Raw genomic sequence first — 22632 nt, 5'->3', positions numbered from 1 at the left:
GAACTTTCCTCGGAAACGTACGCTTGGATCGGTGAAGAGGAAGGCATTGTACGTTCTCAAACCTCACTTCCACGCTCTTACATCGTCGATACCCCAAACCGGTCATTGCGACGTAACCATCGACACACACGGCCAATTTCAGAACAACGTGAACTGCTTACGCGTTCCGGTCGGTTGGTAAAATCACCCGTTCGTCAGGACTTGTAATTCCGATTTTGCATTTTCAGTAAAGGGAGATGTAGTGTGTTTCGCATTAGTACTTGTACAACGTGGTAGTGTTACGTGACCCCCTCCTATACAAGTGATCCTCTGTGCCGTCAAGGGCATTCTATTATAGCCTACGTTAGTGTACACCACTGTTCCGTTTCCTTTATGTTGTGTAAACCATACAATAATATTAATAGATAAGTGCATTAGCTCGCGTTTTAACTAGCTTGAAGCTATATTTGACAAACAATGCATGACTCATCAGGAGATAATACTGTGAGGATGAAGCATCCATAATTGTCCCTCAGATATCCTACTATGAGACTATACAGTTATGTTTGTATTAACGTACTAGGTTAAACAGTTCTATGAGTATCTGCTAGTTTATTTTAGGTTGCGTTAGTTTTGGTCACTGAAGAATACTATAATGAAGTGTGTTTGGCCTGTGCTTATACTCTTTGGTATTTTGGAATGCGCCAGAGCCCAAGGTAATTTTTTCTGTTATATGGATGTTATTGTTTTAAATAAAGTTCTTGGAGATTTGTATATATTTAAATCATGTGTATGATTACCAGGGTACGCAAATACTAGCCCTAATATAAATATTTGCAAAGGGTATCGTATCAAAGCAGAATTTCCTCTAATGTAATCCACTAATTACATTTAACACAGATACATGCGAATGGTGCTTCAGAGAGGTGTGCGAAGGACCAAGCGCGCCCAGTCCTTACGAAACATGCTGGGGTTGCATCAGATCGGCATGCGGTATATTGTTTAACAATAGGGCAGGATATACAGGCCTACGTAATGCAGTGTTTCCCATCAATATTGTAATCACGTACCATTGCACATCTTCTACTACCATAACAATGTCTACAGTACGGAGGCTCTGTATTTTCGCCGCTGGTAGCCTTATAATGTCCTCTTTTGGAACAGGTTCGCCTATTTTGGCAATACGTTGCTGTCGGACGAGCTGGTGCCAAAGAATATACAGCTACATATTACCTTGCTGTTGATGTAACCAATTTACGTCAACCGCAAGGTAACATGTAGCTACAACAAACCTGGAATGCTGTTATCGTAATGTGTATGATCGGCAACCACATTGTTATAGAACAACAACAATAAGAAATGTAAACTTGCATTTCACTTTAGACAAGTAATGTATTTTCAAGAGTTTCATTTGAATGTATCAGAGACTGAGTTTGCGTTGCGAAACTTATGGCGCTAAATTACCAATATGCCATTGTAAGTAAAAACAATACAATGCGCAGTGTATACGTATGTGTGGCAATTAACAGCAATTATACGGTAGTCCTTTATTTAAGAGCGTCATTTTAATGTATCAGAGACGGAGTTTTCTTTACGAAACTTGGCGTCGAGAGGAGTCGACTGCATAAAAACGAGTTGGATGAACGAAAGCTTGTGTTCCTCGTCTTGTCCTAATTTCACTGCTCAACACGAACAACGATTAACGGACTTCAAATCCTGCTTGAGTCCCTGTGTTGGTAAGTACACAGCATTTGGTAAATAGTCACAAGTGTGCGATGTACAAAAACCTCCACAGTTTCCCGTTGGACGTGTTCGGTGTCAAGTTACGTGCATTATTTTGCGCAGTCGCTCTTCAAACTTTCTTGAACGTGTTTGCTAAATTATAATTTGCATTAACGTCAACACTTTTCTTGAAATGATGCTTTTCTAAGCTCACGTTAAACGCAAAATTTGCAAGAAAAAACGATGTTTGAAACATAGCTTTCCACAAACGTGGTAATAAGAAAGGGTGGAAATCGTTGTAACTATAAGGCGATAAAGGGAAGTGATTCTCGGAATAGTTTAACAGGAATTTTATAAGATAGACTACGCTGTGGAGAATGGGGTTGCTCAATGCCGTCCGGAGATTCCGCACGACTTCGCCGACCCGCCTCAACAGTGCGTATAGCTGACGAATGCGGAAGCTGCTATCGACACGATATGTGCTTTACTGCTGATGAACTGCAGCTGAGCTGCCGTGCACATTTAAACGCTACATGTCCACAAGGTAGGCAACCAGTTTAGCCACCGCTGTTTTGTATTCCTGGCGTTTATTGCACACGGGCCGAGGAAGAACATCACCACATAACCTTAGGAGAATAGAATTTGTGGCTTTATAATTTCGAGAACTTGAGATGATCTTCTATTATTTACTGAACAACTGAAATATTAATTTTCTGTTACTGTCTTGTTCAGATTTAACAAACCTCGGGAATTTCGGATTTGCGTAATGCGGACAAAAACTGTATACCATTGCCGCTATTGTAATAAAAGATCATAATGAATGAGTGCGCCAACGCAGTAACCGACAGTCAAATGACTTTGTCTGTAAACAAACCGAATGCAAATGCTAAACGACTTTAATTTTATTAATGTGAAAAACGTCGCACACCTTACTTCATTAAGGTTTTTAATTTCACTACAGCGAAATGATTTCACTAAATTCTCTTTGTAAAACGGCTATCTCAACTGTTTCTGCAACTAACCTCGTAACGGTTACAAGAGTGTAAGGTTTATGTGCGTGTAATTATCCTTGTGAGGAATTCCACAAGAATGAAAGGTGCGTTTAAATCCCCGTTACAAAGTTATCTGTAAAAACAGTTAAAGTCGTATAGCATTTGCTTTCGGTTTGCCTAGTGGTAAAAGGCATTCGACTGTCTTTTAGTGCGTTGGCGCACTCATTCATTATGCGCTAATTCCCTGTTAAAGTATTTGTAAAATGAGAGAAAGGCACATTGCTTGTAGGATTTGCTGTCAGTCAAGCACATCGGTAATATTGAAGCGACTGCCGCTCTTTGAATTCACATAACATTCTGACAAAATCGCAAGTCACAGCACGGTATGGAAACGTACTTGAAATTGTTGCTTGTTACAATTCTGCTATAGTTTGTTTTGCTCGTGAATATACTGCACTTGAAACAAAATTTATTGCTTTGTTTAAGGAACGAAGTTTTTTAGTCTTTTGGATCCATGCATTTGCTTAGAACGAGCCACTCCTTTACCGACCACGACTTCACCCAGAATCTTGGGTAACTTAAAATGTTTTGAATTTGCAGTTTCCAGTTGTACTAACGAATATATTTTAATTGGTGTGCATTAAATTCTGTTCTAAAAAATTCCCGTCCTAAACAATATTGTAATTGTAATTATGTTTCACGGCCACTGTTTCGACCTATCAGGTCTCATTAATGCAGGTTTGGTCTATGCACCCAAGTCCCTAGGCAAAGTCAAACTTTGCAGTGGCTGTCATCAGCTGGGTACCTAACTAAATAAAATCCGCCGTTGATAAACCTTGTTGGAGCGCACCACGGCCAAGCAACTGCAAAACAACAAATATATTCGCATTATGTCTTGTTTTGGGAACAATGCAGGTGCCGAAGAAACGTGCAAAGGAGATTATCCGTTTATGGCTTACCTGTACCACTTGCCTGATGTGCAAAATATTTTTCGTGGCGGATCTCTAATTTCTGACGAATGGGTGGTCACGAGTGCCGGGTAATTTTATTGCTACTCTCTTCTATTTAAAGTACATTTATAACCAATCTATTTTGTTTCTTGTTTGTATTTACTGACTTCCTTGAAACAAAATATCACGAGATAGCGTAGTAAGAAAGACGACAGGAGTTGTTTTGGGAGATTGGAATCGATCGAGTTTTTCCGGAACAGAACAGTTCTTCACCATATCCGAATTGATAATTCATCCGAACTATGATAATTCAACTTATAACTTCTACCTTGCACTTGTCAGAGTGAGTATAATTTTTAAAGCGGAAGATACTAAAGTTAAAATGCCCTGTAAGTCTTCCAGTTATAACATGCGGCAGGAAATATTAAAGCGCCTATTTATAGAATTCAAAAAATGTTTGAATTACTGCTGTGCATTGGTGAATTTTGGCCCGAAAAATCTTTTGCCAAAGAACTTAATAATAGCAAAGCGCAAACATTTACGAAATGTAATTGATAAAAAGTGCATTACTTGGGGCTGCGTGAACTGTTTATTTGACAGCTGTCGAGAAAAGCTACGTTCAACCAATTTGTGATGCCAGTCAACTTGGTGTCAGATGGAACAAGAACAGACGATGACAGCAATTCCTTTGCCGGGACTACTTGCTACGTAGCGGGCTGGGGAAGAACAAGTGCGTATACAGCTTTCCGTATAAACTTACACATACCTTCGCCAAGCGGTTGTGCACTGGCTCTTGCAGAGAACCAGTGCATGAATCCTATTTCTTCGACATTGCAAACTACAAAATTATATTTTATCTCCTTAGTTTAGGATTATTTCAAATAATTATTAAATATGAGTAATTTAATAATAAAACTATACTTCTAAATGTATTTGAAAAGCATAATTTTGTTGCAGGCTCGAGCGTTCCAGCTTCCGACGTATTGCTTCAACTTGCCTCTGATATCGTTCCAATTACAAATTGCTCTTCGTTAACTGCATCGTTGGGAACATACCGCGTGTCCGCCGGAGACCCAAAGTTTTGTGCAGAAAGCATTCCTGGGACAGGATTTTGTCCTGTTAGTATTTATAATATGCATTAAAATGTTTAAGTGAAAACATGTCGAGGTAAAAACTAGTGTTGTACGAAATTGCCAATTCGGGTATCGAAACCGGTGGCAACCAACGTTCAAAGATAATAAGCTTCACTTACATGGCGTCAACAAAATTGACAGTAGCAAAAAGTCCCATATTTTTGCAGTTTCAAATAAAATTGTTTTATTCGAAGGGTGGCGGTGTAGGCGGTCTTGTCTGCCGCCATCCCAATCAAGGAAATCAGCTCTTCCTTCATGGGGTTGTGCCATACGGTCTTGCATGTGACAACTTGAATGTCTACAACAAGGTACTCCAAGTCCCAAGTTTGAGAGGAATTCTTAACCTTTGATAATTTACTAAAAAATTCGTCTTCGCACAGATAGCCGACGTGCGAGTGTGGATTGACGGAGTCGTTTATGCTTACCATCAAAACAGGACGGAACGCCACATTTGTCGGCTTTGAAAAAGAAATATATATTCAGAGTTAATAAACAACACCCAAAACGTTTTCGAACGTTTGTCGTTGGCTTTATGGGTTAAAACAATATTAACGTAGGTGGACGACCTGGTAGACCTGTTAGGTATGTTTTTTTATACCTAGAACGCCACCATTAGTTTCACGATTTTAGTTTCAGTAAACTTCCGTTGGTAGATCTTGATCTTAAACAAAGTGAATTGAATTAATAGCTACTTTTCGTCCGTTAGTCTTCTCGGTAACAACCCCCTACCTAAAAAAAAAACATTTAATAAATATGCTTTTTTATTCGGGCTACTCACCATACGCAAAACCCGAGGTTTCCAAAAAGGACGTCGCGTGTTGTTTAAAATTGTTAGAGCGTCGCAAAGCATTTTTTAGCGTTTAAGGCAGGGTATTAGTTATGGTTATACCTTTTTAACTGTGCACGACATTCCTAAATTTTATTTTGCTGTAATTAGAACCGACGTAACATCGAATACCGTACAGGGGTAACATTGGATGTAACGGGGATAGCTCAGACAGTAAGTTTCAACCGACATTTTATTGTTCGTTTAACAAATAACCGAAATCAAAGACGGCGAAATTTCAGCAATACCTGTTTAGTTTGTCGTTTTGTGTCGCATCGGCCAAGCACGAACCAATTAAAAGTAGTAAGGTAAATATACCGTATGTAACCAAAATAAACTGATACCCAGATCGCGTGAGTGGTTGAGGACAAACCACATCAACCTCAATATGCTGCATCGAGTGGATCAATGGCGCCTTTGTTTTTATGCAGTTTTTTCTAACATTGACATTAGATATATGCCCGGCAAATCTGCTCTACGTCTTAGATCCTCCTGTGCTAGTTGTAGTAAAGGGTGACAGAGTAGAGAACGGGGAGAACTTCCTTCCTGTCTCTCTGCTACTCTTTCCGGTTAGGGAGACAGGAAAGAGTACTCTTTCCGTTCTCTTTCGTATGCATTTCAAAGGGGGACATGTGTCAGGGAGATACTCACAGTTACTCATGAGCCTTCCGGTCTTCATTGGGAGTAAAAATAAGATTCTCCTATTGTTTGTCTCTTTCCGGTGTCGCAATCGTGATTCTATTTTTATCTTGAGCGTCTGAACTTTGTTTGAGATGTCCTCGCCAAGGAATTCGAGGTCACACGCAGTTCACTGTGTGGTCGTGTGGCGTTTGTGAAACTATCTGGTGAATTGTTTCCTGAATTGGACCGTTATTTCTAATGACGTTGCGATGACATGATTGATGACGTGGTCGACAAACGATCTTGTCAATCACTTGTGAATTGCTCCAGGGAATTCACCAGCCTCCATGTATCGCGTTATCCATTCGTTAATTGTTCCCGCCTCCGCTTAGACGCCCCCCCCCCCCCTTTTTTAGTGTGGGTCGCAGATGCATTTTTTTGCGAGGTTCCTGATCAGACCACAGTCCCATGACAAATTCGCTTTTCCACATTTTTTTTCTATTTTCCCAGCATTCGATTTGTGCAAGCTGTTTCCGTGCAAGCTGTTTCCATGCAGTCTGTTTTTGGATATTATGCTATGCATATGGTGCCTTCATGTCAGCGAACAATGTGAATTCCAAACATTCCCAGGCTAGAGTTGTGTAATATTTCCGCAGAGAGATATCGCCGTTTTGGTAGTCACACTATTGTCAATGCGTATCTAAGGCCGTTGTTTTTTAAGGGTTTCCCGATTGAAGTCGCGCCCATTCATTCCCATGTTGAAGTATCCCTATGTTTCCGATTTCTACGGATTTTCACATCTTTCATGACGCGCATGCCGTTCTCTTAGCCATCTGGTTTATTGGCCCATATTGCCTGGGCAGTATGGCGATCATTGGTTTTCGCCATATGGCGTGGATCTTTGTAAAAAATCATGCGAAAAGGTGATCGGAAACTTTTCCCGCGCATTTCACAGGCGTAAACTCCGAGATTGATGCCTATTACAATCCATGCATTTCCTTTGATTGTTTTTTTGTCGCACCGATTTCCGTTGTTTTTCACGGTGTGACACTCTTGACTAGTATAAAAAAGAGTGCGCCCATGGAGAGTTTCTAAGTGTCTCGATAGAGAGACTTGCCAACGTAAATTAGTGCATTGAATGCGCACCTTCAAAATCGAAAATGCTTGTGCGATTTCACTGCGGTTTTTGCGGCAAGCATTTTGCCAAAGCAGATGAAGCCATGGAACATGAATCACAATGTAATCAATGTGTAGCGTGCAATGACTGCGGTAAAAGGTAAACCTTTCAATTATAAATCGCCACCGCAGGTGCTAAAGCCGCCTCTTACAGGTTCATCTCGCTTCACAATATCAAACGTCACAGGGAGAGGCATTGCGGGGGTGCACACAAACGCCCGATGTAAGTTGTCTACGATTTGTTTGTTTTTCCGTTATTAACTGTGTCTGGTATTTAGCGCAAGCGGACAGGAGGTGTCTAAAAGATTCCGTGTTTGGCCGATTCAGTCCGGCAATGCATCAAGTCACACGTAATTTATGCTTTTTCCGCTCTTATCCTTGACAGTTTATAATTTATTATCCCCTTTTAGCGCGGCGTCGGCGTCTGATAATGTGATTCAGGGTAGATACGTCATGGACTTCTCCCAACAAAGTCAAAGTCACATGTTTCCTGTACATGAGGCGACGGCAGGCGTTAGCGGCCAATACAGCGCCGCGTTGAAAAATTTAAATCTGGCACAGCCTTCCATGTTAACCAACGAGAACGAATCCGGGTAAGACGGGCGTTAAACCATAGCATTTTAACGTCATTACTCGCTTTCACACAGCAGAGCACCTGCGGCAGACAATCAAAACTCTGGCACACCGCTTCCGATTGCCCAGTCACACATTTCTGGGGATATTTCACAGCCACCAAGTGAAGTGAGTTTTTTTGATTTACTGGAATCAGTCGAATTGCAACCGGTTGGCGATGCGGACGCAAGGTATCCATTCAATGTGCCTGTGTAACTGTCTAATCTAATCGATAACCCGATGTTGCTTTAACAGCGCCCCTAGCGTGGTCGATGCAATGGCCGCCTGCCCCGACACGATCGATGAAATTCTGCGTGACTTGGGTATTTTAAACCCGTTGAAGCATGACGAGCCGTTGTTATCGGACGCGCGTGGCAATGACACGCCGGCCCATAATCTCGCACCATTGCTTAACCCGGGCGGTGCGAAATGGTAAGACGGCCGTCACCGTCATGAAACTGCCTCATGTAAATTATTTTATTGATCAGGTGTATAGAGAATGTCGGTCAACATGCTACACCCGCCGTCGGCGGCGAAAGTAGGTAGGTGTGTTAAACATCACGACGTTTGTGCGCGGGTTGATAACATTCATTTGTGGTTAGACGCTTTCAAACCGGCGGCGGCGCTAACCGACAGTTGTTGATATCCGACGAGCGGCCACCGCGAGATGATTTGATTGCCCGGCGCTGGATGACAATACGTACTCACGCGCGTATTGGCCGTGTGACGTCATTGTACAATTTCTCGTTGCCAATAGCCTGGACTCTTGTTGATGCAATCGTCCATACTATATTGGGTGACGGGCAGATGGCATTTAAAATTAATTGCAGTTTTGGCTTCATTCTTGTGAATCAATCGGGGGAACGTCGCTATTATCATGCATCGGACAATAATGCCAATTTCTTTCCACATCCAACACTAATACAATCGCGTGATGATCTGCTCGAATTTTTTCAAAATCTTGCGGACTGCGACCATCTTGAGGCGGTTAGAAGACAACGCCCTGACTCGAAATGGAATGTTGACGTATTGACAAACATCACTTTCTATGTTTATTACACACTGCACGCATGGATTGGAAGTCCTGTTAATTTACCAAGACATCTGACGCGCAACACTGGTCTTGTGACATTTCACAGAACCGCCGATGGGCGGCCGATCACCGATAATCTGTGTATATTCCGGTGTATTGCTTCACACATGAGTACGTCACGGGTCGTCGGCGCGCCAAGTCCCACAGCAATGCAATTATGTCAACGGTTCACAGGCAAAAATTGCATTGCGGGCTTTCCCGGTGTGCGCCTGAGTTTTCTACCGGCGGTTGAAGCTTGCTTTGATTTGAACATTAACGTCTTCGAACTTCACCTGCCCCGTCTGCAAAGCGGTCTTCAATCGCATGGACCGATGCTTCCAGCACCAGAAAACCTGTTCTCTTATCACACGTGAAGTATTCCCAGGCGGCTGCTTTCGTATTGCTCCGACAGTTTTCGACCGTTTGCGAATATTCGGTATCCACGTTCCTTCGGAATATCGATTCTACCCCTTTGTTGTTTGTTATGATTGGGAAGCAATGATGAGCCAGCGGGATTTACCTGATGCGACCGCGAAAACTGCATGTCTTGCTGAGCACATACCACTTAGTGTTGCGATGTGCAGCGACGTGCCAGGGTTTCAGCAAGGTAAATGCTTTGTGACAAACGGCCAACCACAGGAACTTATGAATCGTTTTGTGGGTTACCTGGGGGAAATTCAAGGTCGGGCTACACATTTAATGCAGGAGCGTTTTGAATGGCTTCTGGCTCTTTTGGAAACAAAAGTACAGCAAGCGCTGTTACTCGACCCCAGCCAGGGGGTGCACCCCATCGAATCACTGCGAGATGATCTGCTTGCTTATTTACAAATCATCCCCGTAGTGGGTTTTAATTCCGGGCGGTATGACCTTCCGTTGACACGACAGTGGCTCATAGAGGCATTAAAAGACGACGAGATTGGTTTCGTGGCAAAGAAAGGAAATAATTTCTTATGTATTCAAACCAGTCGCTTCGCTTTCTTGGACGCACGAAACTATATCGCGCCAAACGTGAATTACGCAAGTTTCTTGAAAGCGTTCGACTGCGAGGAATCGAAAGGTGTATTTCTGTACGAGTTTGTGGACTGCATCGCCAAGTTAAACGTGACAAGTTTACCACCAAGAGAAGCGTTTTACAGTTCACTGAAGCGCGAGAGCATTTCTCAAGAGACGTGCGATGGATGCTTACGTGTCTGGAAGCAACAGAAAATGAGCACCCTTAAAGATTATCTTATGCACTACAATCTGCTTGACGTGGTGCCGTTCGTTCAAGCGATGGGGAACCTCCGGGCGTTATTCACTCGCTCGGAAATGGACATGCTCAAACAAGGTACACTGTTAAAAATTTTTACAGTAAATACTACTGTCAGTAAAAAGACGAACCCGTCCCGTAAATTTTACGTCAAAATGTATGTATATGTTACAATGTTTTTTGGGGTAATTTACCAAATCATACTGTCAAAACTTGCCTACATTTTACTATCTATACCTCCGTAAAATTTCAAGTTATAGTACCAACTTTACTGTGGATTTATAAGTATATTTTGGTGTTTCAACATCACAACCACCAATGCCACAGCGAACGAAATACATACCAACAACCCGTGCCACAGCGAACGAAATACATACCAACAACCCGTGCCACAGCGAACGAAATACATACCAACAACCCGTGCCACAGCGAACGAAATACATACCAACCGCCGGTGCCACAGCGAACGAAATACATACCAACAACCCGTGCCACAGCGAACGAAATACATACCAACAACCCGTGCCACAGCGAACGAAATACATACCAACAACCCGTGCCACCAGCGAACGAAATACATACCAACAACCCGTGCCACAGCGAACGAAATACATACCAACAACCCGTGCCACAGCGAACGAAATACATACCAACAACCTGTGCCACAGCGAACGAAACACATTTCAACAACGGGTGCCACAGCGAACGAAATAATCACATAATTTTACAGATAATTATGCTTCAGTGTCATTTCCCAGAAGCTTTGCAAGCTTTAAAATCTTGGAATTAACTCCTGAAAACCTCCTTTTTTTGGTGGATTTTGCACCAAGTGCATTAATCTTGAAGATAAATCTACATGATCAACAAAATTTGTCACAAACTTCAGACTAAATGATTTTAAGTATCATACCTTTGTAAGAACTCCATAGTGAGTTCACCATACTTGGGATAACTTATATTAAACACATAGTATGTTGCAAAAAGGCAGACCAAGGCCACAAAAAAGTTTTCTGTCGAGCATACAATATTTTTTTCGGCTGCAACACATATCTTTTTGCTGGAGGACGGAGAGCTACCTGTAAAATCAAATCTCATAAAAAAAGAAAGTAAACTTGGAATTGGCTTACATACCAAATATGATCAAAAATGGTGTGGGTGGAATTTCTCCCAAAATGTCGTCCATCATAAATTCATCCTAGATACAAAATTGCATTATATACATGTAAGCAATAAAGTAAGTTTGTACTTCACATGTTACATAAAACTAAATTTGTCCAGGTACAATTCAATTTGAACTTGACATGGTCAATTATTTTATCTGAACCATAAACAAGTTTCAAATGTTTTAATTATAAATACCATGTAGCATTTAATTAATGCATGTTGTTCCTCGTTGAAATAGGCTGTCAGCAATGCCAAAACTTCTATTGTTTCAGGACTTTTTTTCTCTAATTGAACACATTGATCTTTAATGTGTTTATACACTGCTTTTATTGGAAGTTTTGAAGAAAACTTCAGTGCCCTACAAAAGATGCACTGAATAGACTGGTTAAAGGACAAAAATGTCTGCTGGAAATTACTTGTATATTTGCTGACTTCGTTTCCTCACATCTGTCGGAAGTCGTTTAAAGGTGTCATGAGTCTGCATTAGCTGATCATAATGTTGCAAAAGATATTGGGGTTTGCTTAAAAATGGCCAATCCTCCATAACTGTTTTAATTGTGTTACCATCGTTTATACTCTTCCTTTGTTGACCAAAAGTACTTTTCATTAACCTGCCAACTTGTTCAATATCTTTGTCAACTTTTTTAAATTCATTTAAAAGCCATGTTTTGGCAGTTGTATCTGATACATCTACATCGGGCTTCCAATTTACCACTCCATATGGCTGCAAACGCTTCCCACTTTGTGGTACTGTCCTGTTTCCAGTACATTGAAGCTTTTTAAACTTTCTACTTTCATTTTCAAACCTATAGTAGAGCTGATTCGTTAGGGTGTTGTGGCCACTCCCAATAGAGATGCCATCAATCAGATCCCTAAAAGAATCTGGATATTTCTCAACTATCGCAATCACGATTCTTTCGAGGTTTCTCCTGCCTGGAGTCTTGGTTATCTGAATAAAAAACCTTTCACTTTGCTTCAATTATACAGTAACAACTTATAATTAAACTAATATAAATCCAAACTCGACACTACAACAAAAGCTAAACTGAGTTAAAACTGTTGATAGTTTTTTGCACATATCTACTATTATAACTAAATATAACCTTCATAACATCTTCAACTGTTGCATGGACAATCTCTTTGCTTAAATAAATTGGGGGTCTCTTTCCACTTTCCAAAATGTCCATGAGTTTCGGAGAGCATTTATTCCATGGAATTTTGAAACTATACATCCACTGTGATGTGTTTAAATCATCATTTGAACTTTGTGAGGAACAGGGTTCCGTCGAAGAACCAGATATAGAATCTATAACAATAAAATTATTACCAGCAAATCTATATGCACCAACTTCTAACTTACCAACCTGTATCAAATTTAGCAGCTTTCAAAAGTTTGCGGGCCTGGACTAAATTAAAAATTCCAAGTAAATCACTCGTTTCTACATGTTCCAAGTCTTTCAATGTCAACACTCCAAGACTCTCCAAAAATGAGGAGCAGTTTTGTAAGTGTGTGTCATTACTTGACAATTCGGGTAAAATTCTCAGTAAGTTAGCATTCATTTTGTCACCTATAAAAAGTACGAAATTTTTTTGGATGCTATTGCAAAACAATTTCACTTAAAGTACAGATTGTTTCAGCGCAAACATTTTAGCACCATTAACATTATAAATAAAGAATGGAGCATGTGAAGGCAGTGTGTGTACAGACACACAACATATTTCAGAGAGCTGGGGTGAAATAGTATAAACACCATAGTGAGGATAACAACATGCCAGGTGTTTGCGGACAATGCAATGTAAACTGCCTTCATGAATGAATAAACCAATCAAAAGACCCAATTGCAGGTCAAGGTTGACTTTAGAAATTATTACATACATATTGATTTTGAACAGTGTGCAATTAAATTTCGCCGATTTCACGAATACACACTTTAGAGCATCAACTCCAAAATTCTTTACAGCATCAATTATTTCCTGTGGATATGATACATTTCCACACACAATTTCAACCTCAGGACCAAAATAACCACATTCAAGTAAGCATGATTGAAGCAACTGGTGGCTGTGTGATAATGAGTAACAAACATTTTTAAAATTTTTAGAGTGTCGTATTATTCGTTTGAAATATGAATGCTTGCTTTCAAACCTCAAAGTTGAATAATACACCAATGGGCCAAACTGCAATATAGCCCATGAATAATGAAGCATATAATGATGCTTCGGACGAAGTGGTATGTTTGGAAATAGAGTAGTTCTGTTTTCCAAATACTGTGAAACCAAGAAATTTAAATAGCAAACAGAATCTTCATTGTGTGAAGTACTGGAGATAAACTCAACAATGCTTCTCAAACAGAGCAACAGTTTCCAAACATCATCTTCTGTGTTCTGAATTTTATCTAAAATAAATAGTGGAAAAAGCCTCAAAGTACACCAATTTTGTGATGCATTTCCTGAGAGCCTTTTGGATGTTGGGTTTAATTTAGGCGGTTTGGAAAGGGCATCTGAAGGTGTGTACGAAAATTCTTCAATCCTACCATTGACAATTTCCCACGTAAACCACCTGTTTTTTACCAAGTAAGAAATGTACAACATCATATCAAATGCAACCACACCTTCAAATATGTCGTGGGCAGTACAAGGTGGCAATCCAGGGTTACACACATGAAAAAATTGCAACTCATTAAAAATACTTCCTTTCACGGAACCATCATGGAATAAGTGAGAGTTATAGTCAAGCTTTGTCAGCATGTTTTTCTTCATTGTACAGTTTTCCTTAAATTCGGATCTAGTTAAACTACAGTAGCGACAGAAGTTGGAAGATGTGCTAAAATTTGTTGTGAAATCCCCTAACCAATGACTTCCAAGATTATCACCACAAATCATCAAGACACTTCCACGAACAGTAAAACCAACACCAATATCAATGCCTTCATTCTCTAAAAATTTTAGATCATCTATCAGTGGACGAAACAAACTGTCTTTGTTACTTTCAGTTGCATCTTTGTCTTTGCACAGTTGGACTAGCTGAAATCAATCAACCTTTGATCTGTTCCAGGGATAGAAATTTGCAAGCGTGTAATAAACTGCTAAAATTTTGTGCTTTTTCTTTGCAGAGCCAAGCGGATTTACAATTTCAAATGCATCTTGATACAGTATGATTTTTATACAGTGTTTTTCTTGTTGAAACAAATGATTAGATTTAAATACCAAACCATCTGCAAAGTCAATTATACCAGTTGTGTGATTGATTTGGTTTAAAAACTGATGCTTAACCAGTGAATCTTTAAACATGGATTTAATAGTTTGTAGAATTGGGATGTAGTGAAAAGTGCTGCCTGACTGTCCAAGAATATATTGTATTGGAGAAACATAGTTGAATTGTTTTTTAAAGTACTCTTCCCTGCTGTATGATGAATGAAGAACAGTTTCAAAACTATTCACTATTACATCTTTGGTTTTTAAATCACTTAGAATCTTAGATATAATATCCAGCTCTATTCCTTGATTGATAAGTATGGATTCAAGAGAAGCGTGAATTTCAGATGAATGCTGGAATAGAAGTTTACTTAAATGATCAACTATTCCCTGAACAGTGCTTACTGGTACCAAATACTTGTACTGGAGCAAAAAATAAAAAAGTACACATTCTTTAGTTATGTCAGCATGCACAATTTGTGAACTTTCTGCGTCTGTATGAACAGGTTCGGTAGAAAACGATTCCTGACAATGACTTGTTTCAACAACACGGGTCTTGGAATTTTTTGCACTGTACGCATGACAGCGAAATAGGTGAGAAGAAAATAAATTTACAACACAAAAAATCTTTTCACAGCCATCCATAGGGCAAATCACATCATATCCCTGACGAATGTGTTGTTTTGCATGCTTAACTACATCTTCCCCAGTAAGAAGTACTTTTTGGCAAAATTCCAAGCTACATGTAAAGTTTGAAACCATGACCATTCCTTTTTTAACCAGCAAAAATTCTAAGAAACTTAACAGTAGCTGTAATCTGTTACAAAACATATATTTATAAATTACATTACGAAGTACAATTAGTGCTACTCACCAACAACTTCCAACCATCGGAAAACAAAACCAGAAGACCACGCCAAGTCTTTCCCGCCGAAGCTTACATTGACCCCTCACCTATAATTACGTCATACGGCACATAGAAACATTTGACGGATGAGTCAAAGTGCTAGGATAACTAAAAACGCACCGTGCTAACAGTACTGACTACATTAGCAGTATTGTCTCCATTAAAAAAGAGAAATATCCAATTATTTTCAACAATATCGCCATAAAAGCAAAAAAGTTTGACCAGGTGTAATTATTTTCTTGTTCGGATCGGACAGTTTGAATCTGACCGGAAGTATTTAAAACAGTAAAAAAATGAATCTGTCTGCCAAAACAACAATGAATTGGATGAAATATACTTTAGCAGACTGCTATAAACAATACGAGAATCTCCCGTAAAATATAATATAATTCACTGGTTATATGCTGTAAAATGTTTTACAAATATGTTTTTTAACAGTGTATATCTCTGTCCGGCTTGTCACTCAAGATCGCCATGAAAGATGCCATTAAGACAAACGACGACGTGTATTTCGCGTTGTTCCCCGAACGCCACAAGCATCTATTCCATCTGATACGAGACAATCTTAGGGGCGGTCCGGCGATTATATTTTCCCGGTATCATAAACGGGACGAAACGCGGATTCGGGCGCTGGAATTTGGTGAAAACGCACGGTTATGCAAGGCTGTTATTAGGTTTGACTGTAACAGTATGTATTGTCATTCTACTGGACTTAAAATGCCAACAGGCTATTATTCGGTGGCCACATTAAACGAAGAAACAAAGCTGTTCGAAGTTGACCGATCGGCGCGTTATGGTTTCTTAGCTGATGAATGGCTTCGCTGGCGCTCCTTTGCCGATGGTGTTCATATTCAGAGACAGATGAATGGCGGAGAGGTGTGCATTGGTCGAAAACGTATACCAGTTGACGGGTATGCAGACCGGGGGAATACCCTGCATAATTTCCACGGGTGCTACTTCCACCGCTGTGTTCGGTGCAGTGAAAAATTCAGCTTCAGTGACCCGGAACGCACATTGGAAGTCCGCCGAAAGACGGTGGAAATTGCAGCCTATCTCCGTGGGCTCCAATATCAGCTAATTGAAATCTATGAGTGTCAATGGAACGAACTGAAACGAACCGATGCGCACGTGCAGGCGTTTCTATCCGCAGGACCCAGGCCGCACACACGTCTGCCGCCGGTGGTGACCTCTGAGTCGTTGTTGGCCGGAATAGCCGATGGCAGTATTTTCGGTGCCGTAGAATGCGACATACACGTGCCTAAGGAATTGTGGGACACATTCAAGGAATTTTCGCCTATATTCAAGGCCGCGAAAGTTGGTCGTGAAGACATAGGACCTTTAATGTCCGCGTATGCAGAGAAGCAGGGCCTACTAAAAACCAAGCGACAGATGCTTATAGGCGCAATGCACGCCGAACGGATTCTTCTTGCTTCCCCTTTGGCCGAGTGGTATTTGAAGCATGGCCTTAAAATTACGCAAATTTACCGCGTGATTGCATTTGAACCGCGAGCATGTTTCAGCCATTTTGCGGAAACGGTCACGGCGGCGCGGCGACAAGGTGATGTTGACCCGGCCAAACGGAGCTTGGCGGACTTTTATAAATTGTCAGGTGAGGCTTTTTTTATGATGTCACCGCTGTTTTAAGGTCCATTTAGCTCCCACTTTTCACTAAAGTTACACCCCACAAGGTCCACATTCCGTTGGTTGTTTAAACGCGTGTAACGATCGCCTCGCGCGCCCATTTTTACCAACGCGAGAATTTCACTTTGCTTGGTTAGACGGACCGATAATCGTGTATCGATTGGATTGCTGCTTCCTGACATGCACTGTTAAGCAGTCTTTCTGCAATCACGTTGTTTGCTGGGTCACTATAGTGGCCTGTGGCGTTTGGCGGGCAACAGCCGCAATTGAAAAAACGTGATCTGTAATCGTGCGAAAACTTTGTTGGGGCACAGAGTTAACCTTTAACCTGATTATTTTCATCACCAAGGCAACGGTATATACGGTTCAGTGCTTCTAAGAAAAGACAGGCTTATGAACGTGAAGTACTGTGACGGCGGGACGCGTTGTACAAGACCCCAACTTTTACCACATGACAGAAATCAATCAAGACCTGTATGAGGTGGAAACCACGAAGAAGCGAGTGCGTCAAGATAGGCCCATTTAAATGTCATACTTCGTCTACGAGCTGGCCAAATTAAATCTCCTCCAGATTGTATATGATTGCTTTCAACGGTACTTTGTGCGACAGGGGTACCAGATTTGCCTATGTGACACCGACAGTGTGTACATTGCACTTAGCGTCGACACGATTGACGAAATTATAAAACCGGATCTACGCCGTGAATTTTATGAGAATTATGAAACTTACTTTCCCGCAAAAGCTTGCAAAATGCACCGGGGATTGCTTTATAGAAGATATGACATCACATGGCCGTTTTGAGCAAGCCGACTGCTGCCGCCCGCACGAGCGTTTTTGTCAACGTGAAATGGGAAAGTACAAATGTGAATTCTACGGTCACTCCGTTGTGGCGCTTTCCGCGAAGACTTACTTCTGTCAAGGCGATACAATGAAGCGTGCTTCGAAGGGTTTATGCAAGGCACAAAACCCACTTAACGCTGATGATTATTTACATGTCCTCAAAACAGGGAGGCCGCGTGAAGGAACCAACGTCGGCTTTCAAGTTGTAAATCAGCGACTTTTCACACGCAGCGGAAATCGCGTTGGATTAAATTATTTTTACGCCAAGCGGATAGTTCTCCCCGACGGTGTCACCACGTCGCCTTTGCTGCTATGACAAAATGCGTGTATTTTCATTTCGACTTTCGTTTTTGAGAATTCGTACTTTTTCGAAAATGCGATTCATGCCAAATAAAAAAATGCTAAGAAACGAGATTTCTTAATTGATGGTCAGTTGATGGTGCCATTGAACGCGGGGGACAAGACATAAAACCTCACGGTTCATGTGACCACGCCCACCGACACGCCAGTTTGCCCTTTTTTTGTGCCAAACAGGAAGATTCAAGCAATGAACTGGGTGCAGGGAGGTCCTTCTGCTCAAAGCACGGAACAAGTTGTCGCTGCCATCTGCCGTGAGCAAAAGAAATCAGGCAAGTGCAATCGTTTTTAGAATTTAAGCTGTGTGCCAGCGTGCCGTTAACGCAAGACAACTAACACAGAATTCATATTTGTTGCAGGCACGAAATTGCGCTGTGCGTCTTTCTATATGAAATACGATGGGCAGTGCTTCAAACTCCAAGGCCTCTATGACGTGGCAAAAACGCTCATGCTCGAAAGTCCGGTGGTGCCCATTTTCCCGAAAATCGAGGATGGATTTGAACGGTTAATGTTAATTTATTACGCAACTGCATCTGATGACACCGAGTGTATTATCGAGTCGCGCATTCGTCAAAAGTCGATTGAATTGCAGATTACAGGTGTAACCATGTGCTTTAAGCCTAGAGCAGTTTTTTCACCGGAGAAGTACATAGCTCCGATCGCTTTGGATTGTCAATACTATAAATGTTTCGGTTCTAAAGTGCTTACCGATTGTGTGACAGCTAAGGTTATGGGCACCATCGAGCAATTATGCTCGCAGTTTGGCGCGATACGTGAGATTGACCAATCGGAAACACCGGATACACCTGCCTCGCCAGATTCACCAAGTTACAGTCCCTCACAGGACTCCCAAGTGTACTAATTTTGTATTTAAGACCCTCCCCCGGCCCCGATTTCAACCCGGTAAGTTTTTTTTTTTTTTAAATTTAAATAAATTTTTAATTTGAATTAAATTTAATAAAATTTTAAAAATTTAAATAAATTTTTAATTTAAATTGAATTAAATTTAATAAAGTTTTTTTTATAGGGGGGGGGGGGAAACCGATACATTGTAGAACGGAGTATTTTATCGTCGCAGAATGTGTTGCGCCTTGTCGCGGGATTTTTGTGCCGATGTTTGTTGTTTTGTCGTCTTTTCCGCGTGGAATAAAAAAATACAGAGAGAAAATGCCCCTTGTCAGACACAAAACACCCAGAAATAATTCATGTATTTTTACTCACAAATCCGACACAAATCTCTCCACCAACAAATCATTACCACGTAAATCATCTGAATACAAATTTACGATTTCCCGCAGGCTAAAGCCGCGTGCGCGTAATGCCGAGAAATAAATGCAGTGCGCTCCGCAGGAGATGGATAATGGGTGCTGTACAACACGCGTATTGAAACGAAACGGCTTTACTGTAGTGTTGGCTTCTAAAAAAGCGCTAAACTCCTGAAGGTACGGTGGTCTGGCGAAAGTATCAAACATTTCACCATAACCGAGAGCGTCAAAATGAAAAGCAATCCAATGTATTCCAGGTTGACTGGATAGATCGCTGTTCACAATATACAACGCAGGGGGTCGATGACGTAACGAAGCGAGTTCGTCTCGTGCGAAGACACCGTGAAAAACACGCTCTGTCGCCGGGTCACGTGAGAGTAAGGCGCCGATTTGCAGCTCATCCATTATGAAGCGAAATCCGTCACCACGTGGCGATAAAGATCGATAGTCAGTAAATTGTCGAATTCAAGAAATGCAATTATCGCTACAGGCGCAGCGAGCGCGTTTTTAAATCGCACCTCCAAGCGCACCGAACCGGAACGCCGGAGGTCGAAGGTTGCAAGGTCGCTGTGGTTGGGTGTCAAATCCACACAAAACAAGCAGTATCCGCGCGGGTACGAGCGATACGATATGGAATTGCCCCGGTTTTCATGATGCGAATTGGTACCCGTGAAAAGCGATAAATAGCTTCTTATGTAATGACCGCCTTGGAAATCGGGCTTAAATGCGGTGGCGGGATAGATACGACCATCTACGTGCAAAGCTAGGTACGTAATGTTCATGTGTTTGAACTCAAAGGGATTTCGGTCAAAGGCCCCGTTGTAGGCCGCGGCGTCGAAGAACCCGAACACGCATCTGACCGGTATTTGACCGGTCACTAGAGCGTCGCAAACCGTGGTCATACTACCGCCGGCGACCGTGAAAACGCGAACTTCCGATCGGCGCATCGCGTACTTGGCAGAATTGGCTTGTAAAATCTTTTGGTGCGCGACAGTTACAGCCGCATTAAGTTTGACCTTGCGGACGAATAATCGCACATCCATCACATTGATTTTCACATTCGCATCAGCGGCGGCCATCACAGCAAACTCGTCCTTACCGCGCGTAAGACGCAGGCGAATGTTGACGCCGTTTAAGATGTACTTGGACTGCTGACATAAACTGACGTGAAGTTTAGACAGCATTTCGATTGAACGGCTCTCGGCCGCCATCGCGCGACGGGTTTGAAATCCACTGTTACTTCGCGTCAATGCGTTCATCTGCCCTGCGTCGTCACCATACCAAAGCGATGTGGTCAGTTGTGTATTCTTCGCTTCCGATCCAAATGATAAAAGTGTCTCGGTGTACGATTTGTAAGCGTAATTATTACTGGAGGGCGTCACCGTTTTATTGTTGAGAGACAGTTCCATTTGACTGAACAAGGCGTGTGCGAAATAATTTGACGGTGCCACTGGAGCGTCCGCGTCCAAATTTGTGCCTTCAGCTTTGGTGATACGAACGGTACACGACAGCAACGTGTCGTTAAGGTCAATGTAATGCTCTCCGTCCGCGGCGATCAAAAAATCATACGGCCCCGCGTCTGTTACCGTAGCTAGGGGTAAATGTTCGACAAAGAGCGATGAGTTTACGCTGGTTTGCGTCGGCTTCAGTGTAAATAAATCCAATTCGCTTTTCGCACAACGCATCGAGTGCTCACTGATTAACGCAATCCCTCAAGCGAAAATGTCGTCACGGTTGCGCTTGCGTTTGCCTGCCGGTTTCCTGCGTTTCCGCTTCTTCGCCGGTTCGCCAGGTGGCAACGTCAAGTTATGACTCGCAGTGGGTAATAACCTGTGACCCGCCTGTCGCGACCTCTTTATAGCCGCCTTTCGCGGAGTATGTCCGGCCATGACGTCACTTGCAAAACCGACACCTGATTCCAGAAACTGCTTGCCCACTTGTCGCGCGCCTGATTTTAGCACCGGTAACACGGCGCGGCCTAAACTGGCGAACAGGTTACCGAGCCCATGTCCGCGCATCGAAAGCGCGCCAGCGAAATGCGGTAAGCCCCGGCCGGCCTGGCAGTGATAATAGTTCTCGTAATCTCTAAAGTCGGCCTCAGCGTTATACGGTATGTGATGAGTCATGTTCAAAGGCGAAGCGGCTTCTTACGGAAATGTAGCGTTACGATCACGTTACCACGTTCAAATGATATGAGTTTGCCGAAACCGTCATATAAAGCCGTTTGGATTGTGCCGAAATGTCGAATGCGAACCGGATGATATGCCAAACGCGTGAAACGCACTCGGTGTAATTTGCCAATTCCGTCGCCTGCCGGAACTATTTCTAGTAGCGGCGCCATCGTGTTTCCAACCACGCGAGGTTGAATGATGTCCGTATAAACATATATTGCGGAGTAATCGGTGGAAACGTCGCATCGGCGCGCGCTCGTATGCTGACCCGGGGGCATCTCGACGCGTTCGAAACCCAACAAGTGTGCCAGTTTCGGTGAGAGGGTCACCGCGAAACCCTCTGGAACGTGCGCACCAGTGCGTTGCGTTGTCTCATCGAAGGTAAACAGACCGTGACCGGTCAAGCGTTTGATTTTGAAATCTTCCATTTTCCGCATTCGTTGCACTAAAATTCGCCCGGTTTCATAATGGCCCGCATTAAGCGTGTAGCGCTGCGTGCTGCCACCTTGCGCCAAGTCAAACCAGCCTTCGAATTCGCCAATATTATTCCACGAATGCGGGAATATAATCTCGCTCAGGCTAACTTCCCACTCGCCAGTGTCCAGGGAAATAACGGCGGGTAGCTTTGTTGTAAATTCGGACGGACGATTGTTCGGGAAGATGTCCACGGAATTATTCGATGGCAGGGTCACGTACATTGCGCCGTTTTTTCAGCTTAGGTGCGGGCAATACGTAACCGACGGAGCTTGCTAACAGCGT

The 22632-nt window shown here is 42.2% G+C and overlaps 2 protein-coding genes across 2 annotated transcripts; both read right to left on the bottom strand.

The window, feature by feature from the left end:
• Window positions 1-11066: 11066 nt before the first annotated feature.
• On the bottom strand, window positions 11067-13056 carry LOC145903113 (uncharacterized). The gene is made up of 7 exons (XM_082991190.1): window positions 12861-13056; window positions 12600-12802; window positions 11913-12445; window positions 11692-11854; window positions 11464-11527; window positions 11243-11408; window positions 11067-11184 (listed from the first exon to the last, which is right to left on the bottom strand). Exons 1-7 carry the CDS (start codon window positions 13054-13056, stop codon window positions 11067-11069), a joined length of 1443 nt encoding a protein of 480 aa, XP_082847316.1.
• Window positions 13057-20106: 7050 nt separating this feature from the next.
• On the bottom strand, window positions 20107-21387 carry LOC145903112 (uncharacterized protein F54H12.2-like). Its single transcript, XM_082991189.1, has one exon. It carries the CDS (start codon window positions 21385-21387, stop codon window positions 20107-20109), a length of 1281 nt encoding a protein of 426 aa, XP_082847315.1.
• Between the last annotated feature and the right edge of the window lie 1245 nt (window positions 21388-22632).

The sequence above is a fragment of the Ascidia mentula genome, chromosome 5, assembly GCF_947561715.1.
Source record: "Ascidia mentula chromosome 5, kaAscMent1.1, whole genome shotgun sequence".
NCBI classification, from domain to species: Eukaryota; Metazoa; Chordata; class Ascidiacea; order Phlebobranchia; family Ascidiidae; genus Ascidia; species Ascidia mentula.
Note: the sequence above shows the minus strand (reverse complement) of the source record. Positions and strands in the feature narration are given on the sequence as shown.